The 11,621-nt window shown below is 41.3% G+C and overlaps 1 protein-coding gene across 1 annotated transcript; it reads left to right on the top strand.

The window, feature by feature from the left end:
- The first annotated feature begins 8,652 nt into the window (after positions 1-8,652).
- gpr184 (G protein-coupled receptor 184) lies at positions 8,653-9,663 on the top strand. Its single transcript, XM_030777959.1, has one exon. The coding sequence runs from the start codon at positions 8,653-8,655 to the stop codon at positions 9,661-9,663; it is 1,011 nt and encodes a 336-aa protein (XP_030633819.1).
- The last annotated feature ends 1,958 nt before the right edge of the window (positions 9,664-11,621 follow it).

Genomic DNA, 11,621 nt, shown 5'->3' with positions numbered 1-11,621 from the left:
GGTCGTCGCCTTACTCGTCTTTGAATACGCGTAAGAGCACTGCCGGTTTAATGCAGTCTTGTCGACGTTTTTCCGATCCTCAACCGTCACCGACGCCTGTCTGGACAGTGCTTGTCACAGTATTGTCTCTAAATCACTCCAGTACAGAGAGAACAGAAAGGATCAGCAGTAGCAGCTAAGTCGTAGATTTCTGATAATGACGTCTGTGTATCTTAGTACTGTACACAACATGGATAGTTGTCAGTACAGTACTAACAAATGAATGAGGTGACAAACAAAAAGATTTAGGACAGTAGTGGATCCTCCCTTTTGCCCTATCTTAAGGAGGAATACTACTCTTTTGATTGGGATAAACGGAGGATATGAAACTCCCTAACTTACTTTTGAGCTAGCATGACATTGAACTGTGTGTGAGTGTGTGGGTGTGGGTGTGTGTGTGTGTGTGTGAGTGTGTGTGTGCGTGTGCGTGCGCGTGCGTGTGTATGTATGTATGCGAGTGTGTGCGTGTTGAGAAGTTAGTTTTCTTTCTGAAGAATACTGCTATGAGGATTTATTTGTATACATATAACCATAGAAAGTGTAAGGGCAGTGTATGTTTGGGGAGAGTATATGAACATCCCAAATGGCTTAATAAAAACATGATGATTTACACAAATGTACTCTTATTTGCCTGTTGTTTTTTTGTTGTTGTGTTTTTTTTTGGTTTTTTTTATAAATCTGTTCTGCCATTAGCTGGGGTTTTTCACCAAATATTTTTAGACGCATACACATCCAATCACCTAAAATAAGGCAGGAAATGATAGTTTCGTAGTTCTACGATGGGCATGGTTGAACTGATTTCGGGGAGTTACACACCATTGAGTGCAGTATCATTCTCAATCATCAGATAAGATAACAATGGTTTGCAGTGGTTTACCGCAAAAACGGCTGTAAATTCTCAACCAGCTCGACACGCAATTCACAAACTCTCCCAGTTTTGTAGAGAACTGAAGAAAAAAACCATGCATTTAAATAAGAAATCTACCCTGCATTTGCATGGTAGACATCATTTACCACGCATTTAAATAAGAACTCTACGCTAATCTTCTAAAAATATTTTTCAGTGTTCAGTTTAACATATGGCGTCCCTCAGACAGGAATGTAAGAATGCTTGAGAAATTTTTTGACCTCCCTTTGTTTGTAGAAAAAGTTCACGTCTTTGCCAGAAAGCTGAAATAAATGATATATACAGATCTCTTGATTTATGCGAGAGAGAGAAGAAGAGACAGAGAAAGAAAGAGAGAGAGAGAGAGAGTCACGCCATCTGAGATAACACTGTTGAAAAGGTTAAGCATTTCCATTCTTACTTCTTCATGTCTCCTGCGGTCTCTATGGGTTATTCTCTCAGCATAATTTATCTACGATCCAAAAATATTAGCAGACTACATTCCTCCTTCCTCATAAAACACTCAACTGCAGCCTGTCTGGTTGGTCATGGGGGGGGTAACAAAGCTCCCCCACCCCCATGATATCGTTTCAACGGTTTGCCACATCCCCCCCCCCCCCAAAAAAAAGTGAAGTGACTAATAATGCCCAGAGTGTGACGTTTTTTGGGTACATCGGGAAAGGGGAATCCAAGTGTGAGACGAGTGTAAAAAAACAAAAAAAAAAAACGAAAACCACACACACAGGAAAAATATGCTAGGCCCTCGAAACTTGTACGTCGCCACTCATGGACAAATCATTTCTGATGAATTTCATATTTCATTTAACAGATGTCCAAAAAACCCCAAAAAAAGTCCCTCCTTATTCAAATGCCAAGGGAGGGTTGTACTCTCATCGAAACGGACACATACTTTTACCAAATTTAGGTGTCTTCTGGATGTGCAGTGAAAGGACTTAAGTCTTGATATAAACAGTTACTTATGTTTACTGACATCAGGTGCATGAAGTTTTCCAGGCTTTCAAAACGGTGAGGTGTGCAAGCAAGCAGTGCACGGTGGGTACGCTGAATCTTGACACAAGCTCTTCATCTGAAATAACTGTTTTTTCCAAAAGGGCTTATCGTAGGTGAGTGTTTAGAGAATGTTCCTTTTTTTTTTTCCCTCCCAACAATTTGACAGTTGGCGAGATTTTCCACCTGCCCCACTGGTACCAGGCGTCCGCTGGTCGAGGTTTTCGCAAATAGCCTAAAGACTGACCTCAATCCAAGCCCTCTGAAATGTACTGTTTTAACATGAACTACCTTGAGAGAGGTGTTATGAACGAGAGAACGCTGGCAAGCGTCAAACGTGTTACGGATTTTTTCTTTTTTATTGACTAAGCATTAAATGAGCGCCAAATGACGCATGGCTAAAAATGTATTTTTCATCTGACACGGTTTATATAAAAAAAAAAAAAAAAAAAAAAGATGAGCAGGTCAAAATTTATGTTTCAAATTGGCTTTTGCTGGTGCTCAGAAGTACTAAGAGAGGAAGTTGCAGTGGGTTAGACGCAGGTTGGCGTAGATGACACAGTATTTTTTTTTCCTTTCCTGTCTGGGACATAGCTTTTACTCACATAAAAACTCGCACACAACACAACACACCCACACACACACTCAGACAGTGCCTGTTCCTTCATGTGATTCACATACACCGCTGACTTCAGTCAGTGTTTCCCTGGCACGTACGTGAGCGACACATTTCATCTGTCTCGTCTCTGTTTGTTTTGTTTGTCTTTTTTTTTTTTTTTTAAAGAAGATTTTTCATTCATCTCTCTGATCCCTCTCTGGAACCGGGACCGTGGAAGACCTGCAGTAACAAGGTCCCTTCTGATCCTCATTTACGCTCGGTGAAGTTCCAGTTCCAGTGCTTTAGACCGCTGTTCCTGAGTGCTGAAAAGTGTTATTCTCCTGCTGCTTTTTTTTTGGGGGGGGGGGCGGTGGTGGTGGCCACAGAGCACCCAAACAGGACCTGAAACCAAACCAGGGTTTTGACTGATTTGAGGATTTTACTCTTGGTTTATGTGCCTTTGGGAAAAGCTCCTCAGAGACTTCGGAGACTCAGCTCCTCTACTTTAAGCCAATAAGCAGGTAAAGATTCCTTGCGTTTGCTAACTTGTTTATCATGTTAAGTGCGTGTATGTATGTGTGTGCATGTATGTGTGTGTGTGTGTGTGTGTGTGTGTGTGTGTATATGTGTGTGTGTGTGGGTAAAAGAGTGTTGTGTATGTGTGTGTGAGAGAGACAGAAACAGAGATGGAGAGAATGAGGTACGGACTGAGAGAAATGTTCTCCTCTTTTGTAAACAACAGTAAACAAAACGAATATGAAAAGGTCAAGGCAGCACTCAAGCCTCATTGTCTTAATATATTCATTAGGAAGACGGAGAAAGACTGTAATCCTCCCTTACAATCCAAAGACACAATTACTTTTCTCTCCAGCCAATTGGGAGTTCCTAATCTGGTGTAATACATCAAGTATGGTCTTTCTCAATAAAGAAAGTAAGCATTTCTTTGAAGTATATGACTCCCTCACAGAAGAAAAGGACTCTCTAATAGGTCATAACTTTGAAGGCAAGCAAATTTGTTGTTGTTGTTGTTGTTGTATGAGTAGGTTATGACAGTGTCTTTACTGGCATATGAAGGATGTACCTAATATAACTTCTTTTTAATGGAAAATAAAAGACAACAGAGAGAGAGCGAGAGAGAGAGAGGGAGAGAGAGAGAGAGAGGGAGAGAGGGAAGTTTGGGAAACTCTCTGAGAATTTAAAAAAAAGTTTTCTGGTCCATTGTCCTTGTTATGTGAATTCCCTTGGGGCGTCATTTATGTCATTACAGTCTTTACATAGCTGACCAAATGAGAAACATCCTGTTCAGAACTTCTTTCCACTCGGGACCGGACTGTTTCGCAAGCCTCACCGGTCTCGTTTGGTTTCAAAAGAATTTGGATTCAACCATTATCTAAGATCGTGCATGCACACTAATTGATTGTTTATCATCAGAGAGAAATGAGAGAACTAAATTAAAGGCATTAGTGGCAGAAGGAAAGGAAGGAGACATTAGTGGTACAGATGAGAAGTTTTTACATTTTAAGCCCAGTTCACATGTTTCACTGACTATTTCACGTTCCTATGGATACAGTAGCTTTCCACATTAATATGATAATACTCCTGCTAATGTATCTTAATTGGCCAGAGGACAATTTACATAATTGAGGGGACAACTTAATATTCACTGCATACTTGTCCAGCGGCTGTTACTATGGCGATTATTTTGAATTAACTGAACATTTACAAAGTGTCTCTTTTTTCTTCTTCTTCTTCTTCTTCTTCTTCTTCTTCTTCTTCTTCTTCTACTACTACTACTACTACTACTACTTCTTCTTCTTCTTCTTCTTCTTCTTCTACTACTACTACTACTACTACTACTTCTTCTTCTTCTTCTTCTTCTTCTTCTTCCTCCTCTTCTTTTGGTAAGTTTTGCATAGTGAGGTTGTCCAAAATCGATGTGTCTTTTCCGTAATTTTGTCTTTCAGAAAAATGTACTCTTTATTTTGTTCACATTTTAAAAATCTTTGTACAGATCAGTTTGGGCAGTTTGGTTGCGTTGTTTGAAATGCTTGCTCTAGGTGTGTTTCTGGGAAACAGATGCGTACATGTCAGAGACAGAGACTGTGGGAGAGACAGAGATTCTGTGCGTTTATTTTTCAGTTTGAGTTGTGCTCGTCAGTCATCTGAAACAGTGAAGAACCTTGACGTTACACTGCAGAATGGCCTCACTCATAATGAAACTTCTCCTGATATAAGTCCTAAAATTTGTCATGCAACGTATCTGATTTGCGGTGACGCAAGTGAGAAAACAGACACATAGTTTCATCTGATGCTGTTTGTTGTTTCTCTTTCTGTAACACTTTCTGTGTATGTGTGTGTGTGTGTGTGTTTGTGTGTGTGTGTGTGTGTGTGTTTGGTTGAGGGGTGGAGGGTACCTGTATGTGTGTAGGGGATTTTTTGAAATTTCCCAAAAAAAAAAAAAAAAGGTACTGTTACTCAGAAAAGGGACTTTGCCAAACATACTCACTCAATCTCTGTCAGTTTTGTTAACACTAAAGATGAACATCCATTTCCTCATTGGAAAGCTTGTACAGTGACTCAGTTGTAAAAAACACTGACATGTATGATATGTGTGATATGACTGAACTATAGTAGCAGAACACTTCAGCAGAAATGCAGACATCTCTAAAGGAGACACCCTTTCACCCTGATTTTGCTAGCGACTGCCAGGAACCTTTTTTTCTCTCTATGATAAAAGAAACTCAGAAACGACTTCTTTTTTTTCCCCCACCCCCTATGTGGTGGGCCTTCTGACACAACATCTGTGTTTTTTTTTTGCTTTGACGACAACCACCAACCGATACTCTCTCACAGCGTCTTCGGCTCTCTCGAACACGCTAAGCCTGGCCAAACTTGCGTGTTTGTTGACATCTATTTAGGGTAGAGAGAACGCGCACATACACGCTCTCACGAGGCACAAACCGCAGTGAGTACAGCAGGTGAGTGTACTGACGAACTGTCAGGTGTCGCAGTGGAGCAAATGTCAGTGAGTGGCAAGATATGACGCACGGATACAGTAAATGCTCCATATTCACCGATTACCACAGCGGCACTCTTATGGCTGCTAAAAAAAACAAAAACAAAAAAAAACAAAGAAAAAAAATATGTCACTCTCATCATCAGACACTTGAGTGACATACACACACATAAATATGTATGTATGTGTATACACACACACACACACATACATATTTATGATAACTACTGATCGTATACTTATATTTAAATAAAGTGTGGATGGAGATGACGTTTGTAATTTAGCCATTTAACCAGGAGCCATGGGAGTGACACATGAGTGACAAAACATTTGTTGGTGAAACAGAAATATTTCACGGTCACACCCCCACCTCAGTCAGTTTGGCTGAATTAGACCTTAAAGTGGGAACACTGATACCATTTACGCAAAGCATGTAACCAGAGTAAAATTAGAGATTTTTTTTTTTTTTTTTTGATGAGACACTTTCAGGCACTTCCTTTGTTTTGCAAGGTAACAAGATAAAATCATGCCTCCCTGTACACAATCCCCTTTCAAATAACCTTTCAATTAACACAGCTGGACTCAAGTTTAAATGAGAACTAGGCTGCCAGCAAACCAATCGCACTGACATTCTAACACTATTAGTGAAATGTACTTTTGTACAGAACAAACCCACAGAATAGCCATTATTAAAATAACTGTCAAAACACATCGGTAGGGGATGGACGATCCAAAAGGCTTACCGCTGAAGAATTTTTCTTTAATGTTGCCCAAATAGTCTACATACCAGTAAGCTTCAGAAAATTCAACCACAACAACTGCTCTAATCTAGAGTAGGCTACAGATCCTCTGTCCCTCAATGCCGTATTCGTCAACACACGTTCGCTTTCAGTACACGTTTGCTGTCAGTAGGCCTACACGTTTGTTTTCAGTGGGCCTACACGTTTGCTTTCAGCATATCTTTGCTTTCAGAACCGTATTCGTCAGCACACGTTCGCTGCCCCTCGCTCATAATCCACCTGTTTAAAATTGTAGGCCTATAACTTTTTACTCTTCACGAGTCACTTACAAGAACCTCTTGCCAAGTCAAATCGCTCATTTGCGCAAAGTATACTTGGCCAAGAAATTGACTGTTGAATGAATGCACAATTGAATGTACATTTAGTTTAGTACATCTGCTTCATTGTGTTAGTATTCTCGACTTGTTCCACGGTGGTAGTGTCGCTCGCCAAAAATTGATCATATCTCTCATAGACCGCATAAAATCCTACAGAAATCCCTTCTCTTCGCAGATGTCGCAGTCATAGAGAGTTAGCAGGGTGTCATAGACTACAGAGAGGGAGGCGACGCTGCCTGTGAGGATTTGGAGCTCTGAGAGAAAGCTCAAATCAATACTTCTACAGTAATAACAAAACCATTTGAAACTTTTCAGAAAATGATAGCGCTCCTTTCCGTCGAATCCATTAAAAAAATGGATACAGCGCATACATTGTTCGTTCAGCGTGACATTTAACGGTACAAATCTGAAAGGTGGCCTCTAACATGCGACTTACTCACCCATAAAATGGAATATGTAGTCAAGTGTGACCTTTGATTGCTTTTGTTTCGACATATCTAATAGCTATGGCATAACATTTATGATAAGACAAGTACTTTAAGAAGATCACACCTGTGGGTGGGTGTACCGATATAGTCTGCAAACCACGGTTTATGGAAATCTCCTGGTGAAATCTGCTTCTCTTGAGATAAAAGTTCAAGTCAGTCAGAATTTGAGAGACGAGCTGTGGACTTGACTGCCCAACACAATGGGTTTCCCTACCGTGGAATAGCCATTCAGTTTACCATCACTGGATTCTGTCAGTACGCGAGGATAAAATGCCCGTTTCCTAATGAAAACAGGTAAAACCTGATTTACTAAAGAGCATTCCGATAATTAGTGTTACTTCGGATAAAAACAAATCGGAACTGAGACTGCTATATTCACCGCTTCCGCAGTTAAAGCTTCCTCAAAACAATGCGTGCCAATAATGCCAATAATTTCTACGAAAGATAGAGAAACTGAAAGCAAACGTTGCAGTCATGCGGGGTAAATTTTTACCTTAATTTTCATGGAACTGGCGTGACTTTCCAGTCATTCTTGCCTTTTGGAAGGATGACTTAAAGAGCGATTCGCTGAGTGTAGGAGCTTTTCGTTGGAACGATACATTTGAATCAAAGAGTTCGCCAAACATATCAAAGGTGAGGAGTAGCACATAAAGACGTATTATTTGAATTCACTTCGGATGTGTCGATAGACATGAGACTACCTGTTCACTTCAATGAGAGAATCTGTTCTTGTACATTTTGCAACCGTTTTGTTGTTGTTGTTTCTTTTTTTAAATCGAGTGTCATTGCAACGTGAGGACAGACACTATTTGCGTCTGGTTGGGTCATTTAACAGACGTAGATTGTTGCAATACTGCTCGGTGACAAGCCAGTTATGATTTCAGGTAAACATTAATTTGTCTTTTAGACTTGTGTTTGCTTAAAACCTGAACAGTAAAAATGCTGCTGCTTGTTTGAATAGTAAAGAACCAATGTGACAATGTGTATTAACATCCCGGCAGGCCTGTCGTACACAAACACGCTATAGAAATTGTGTAATTTCTGATTATAAAGACAATCTGGTGGGGTTTTTTTTTCCATATTCCGATTTTTCATCGTCAGAATGCGCTAAAATCAGAATCAAACCAGTGTCAGCGACGTTGTCGTTAAAAATTCTGTCCTGCTAGGTCTGTCGGCTGGTCCTTATTCTGTGTCCAATAGTAATTTGATTTTCCACATAAACAGCCCATATCTATGGAATACAAAAAGCTTTATTACAATTCCGTGACAGCAATTTAAATTTCAGCCAAGAAATATGGTTCTTTTACATTTATTTAAGAAATAAATAAATAAAATAAAAAAAAGAGGTAGGTGTTTTCAATCAAATTCAGACTGCAATTTACATTGTGTATCTTTTATAAATACATAATGAATTGTTCTTCCATTTTCAGGTCGACTGCATCTGTGTGAATGCTGGACCATTTCATCTGCTGAAAGCTAGAGATGAACTTGAGCTTAGAAATGAATAAGACAAATGAAACATCTTCAAATCATACCTGCGTGACGATAGGAGCAAGTCCCATCAGTGACCTGCTGATGGCCATTTACATTTTGGCCTTTACTTTAGGGCTGGTCTTCAACCTGATCACCATCGGCCCTATAGTCCAACAAATACAAAGCAAAAATGTCCTTGGCGTATACTTGCTAAACCTGTCTATTTCCGACCTGCTGTATGTATTCACGATGCCTCTGTGGATCTATTATTACTCAAACGACCACAAGTGGGATTTGGGACAATATGTTTGCAGTCTGGCCGGTTTTTTCTATTACACCAACATGTATCTCAGCATATACCTGCTGTGTTGCATCTCCGTCGACCGCTGCCTGGCCGTGACCTATCCGCTGAGGTCCAAGTCTTTCCGCCAGATGCGTCACGCCTGGGCCGTTTGCCTGATTCTCGTGTTCGTGGTTTTGTCGCTGCACCTGGTGGTGCTTTACATGGACAACCTCAAGGATCCGCTGGACGACAGGGGACAGCGGTGTTACGAGACCTTTCCCATCACCGGTCATCTGGCCACCATCAACCTCCTGAGGGTTTGCATGGGGTTCCTGATCCCCCTGCTGATTCTGGGCGTTTCGTACTGGCGAATCCTGATCAAGGTCTGGCGGAGCAGCGGCGCCGACACGCAGATCAAGAGGAAGGTGAAGGCGCTGTCGGTCGGGGTCATCTCCATCTTCACCATTTGCTTCGCCCCATACCACATCCTTCTGCTGGTGAGGTCAATAGCCTTCCAAGTTATGAACACTGAAGACTACTGCGCATTGGAACAAACCTTACACTTTCCCTTCTCCTGCACCTTGGCTTTGTCCAGTCTCAACTGTCTGGTGGACCCGCTTCTCTATGTGCTGGTCAGCAACGGGGTAAGGGAGGACATGAGGTTATGTTGCTGGGGAAGGCGAGAGAGCACCCTGTCGTCGTCGGGTTCCCAAAACGGCACGAGAAAGAATACAAAATTAACCAGCCTATACTAAAACAAAAAAAAAAAAAAAAAAAGAAGAAAGAAAGAAAAAAACGAAACCTGGCTGGAGGATTCACGTGACGCTTGTGCCCAGCGTCCAACGCACGTTTTAATTAGGATATCTTCCTGTCCATCTGGGGTTTTATTTTTTTATTTTTTTATTTTTTTTGCTGACAATGAGGGACTGCCGGGGAATAAACAGCTTTTTAATATCCTGTTTCATTTTGAAAAGGGCAACCTAAATTATGCATGGACATGTTTTTTATTTGAATGGAAAGATGTACCTCTGCGTCCTTGTCGGGTGCTAAGGGGATATTTGCGAAAGGGCACTTATGGATTTTATATGACATACTCCACAGAATTGTCAGTCTTTGAAAGACTCTCGAAACTCTTGAAATTTGGACAGAGGTGGCATCATTTGTGTGACAGTTTCATGTCTTAGCTCATTTACGTGCTTACAACAGGAACAAAAACTCAGTGGATTAACTGACTCTTATTTGCGTAATATCCGCCGCATGAGTGGTAATTCTGCGTTGAACAGATGGTCCTGATTTAAAGTAATATTTTGTATTTGTCTGATGTTAATGTACAAAACGTATGGAAGTTTATCAAATTCCTCTTGTTAAATTAAATTTGAAAAAATTTCATATAAACAAATGTTTGCAGCCTGAATAACACATTGCAGTTTTTTGTTGTCTTCTTTGACATCATATAATTGCTCAAGTTGTGCCCAAAAGGATAATCTGTGCAAAATGTGAATATGTACATTAATGGTCATTTAACTGAGATGGATGATAAGACCTTTATACTGGCATTCAGATGTGGAATTTGGAGAAATTGGGTAGAGAAATTGGGGGGGGGGGGGGGGGCGGGGGGGTACAGGTGGGGCACGGGTTTTCCAGCCCATATGGCCGTGACAAGTGCTCTCATGTACTGATGAGATGTGGTGTTACGGAAGTCGAATCTGAAGCTCTCAAAGCTCTGACCACTGCTCTCCATACACAGCGTGCAAATCTGTCTCCTCTCTGCCAGGATGGCTTTTCACCATCACCAGCAGTTCCTTTAGCCTAGCCACGTGCAGGCGCCCTCGTACGACCCCTAAAACCTGCCTCTCTCTGTTCGTCTACGTTTGTTTGTCTCCCTGCCTGTCTGTCTCTCTGTTTGTCTGTGTCTGTCTGCCTCTTACTCCGCCTGTGCCTTTACCTCTCTCTCTCTCTCTCTCTCTCTCTCTCTGTTCATCTATGTTTATTTGTCTGCCTGTCTGTCTCTCTTCCTCTCATCTATCTTATCTAGATTATCTGTCTCTTACTCTGTCTACGTTTTTCCTTCCTTCTTTCTCTCTCTCTCTCTCTCTCTGTCTGTGAGATCTCTGTGAGGTCTCTGATGAGAGTCAGTGATGGGCTGAGTGAAGGATCACAGTGTAATAGTGCCACAGTGAGTTGACTCTTTCAACGGCCACTCAGAGCGCTGAAATGGGTAAGAGGTTGTTCCTCATCTTACCTGGCAAGACAGCTTATGTGGCTTGATTTGATGAGAATTGCAATCGGGGTAATTTAGCGGCACAGAGACTCCAACGGTCGACGCCTTTTCGGTGGCCGCATCGGAAGAAAATAGCCTTAAATGTCTGCGGTTTCAACTCTTCCCATTTCAGGTTTAAATAAATAAATAAAATAGAGGTACCAACAGCTTTGGCTATGCTCAAACCTGCCGCGATGCATAGCACGTGGAAAAAATGGCCTGACAAATGAAATTACAGCTTGAGTCAAAGGCATAATAGCGTATCACCGCCTGGGCGGGATTTATCCCCATTGTCATGCCGGATTACACTGCCTTTGTGCTTACTCTACAGATTACAACACATTTTCTCTCGTTTGTTTGGCAAAGCGGGTGAGGTGGAGGTGGTTGGAGGGGGTCCTTTTTTTATTTTTTGATGTTGGTGTTAAAAAGGAGAAGTGTAGATTTGGAACAGGG

This window comes from Chanos chanos, chromosome 6 (genome assembly GCF_902362185.1).
Source record: "Chanos chanos chromosome 6, fChaCha1.1, whole genome shotgun sequence".
Taxonomy (NCBI): domain Eukaryota; kingdom Metazoa; phylum Chordata; class Actinopteri; order Gonorynchiformes; family Chanidae; genus Chanos; species Chanos chanos.
The sequence above is the reverse complement of the archived record's forward strand: the minus strand, read 5'-3'. Positions and strand labels throughout refer to the sequence as shown.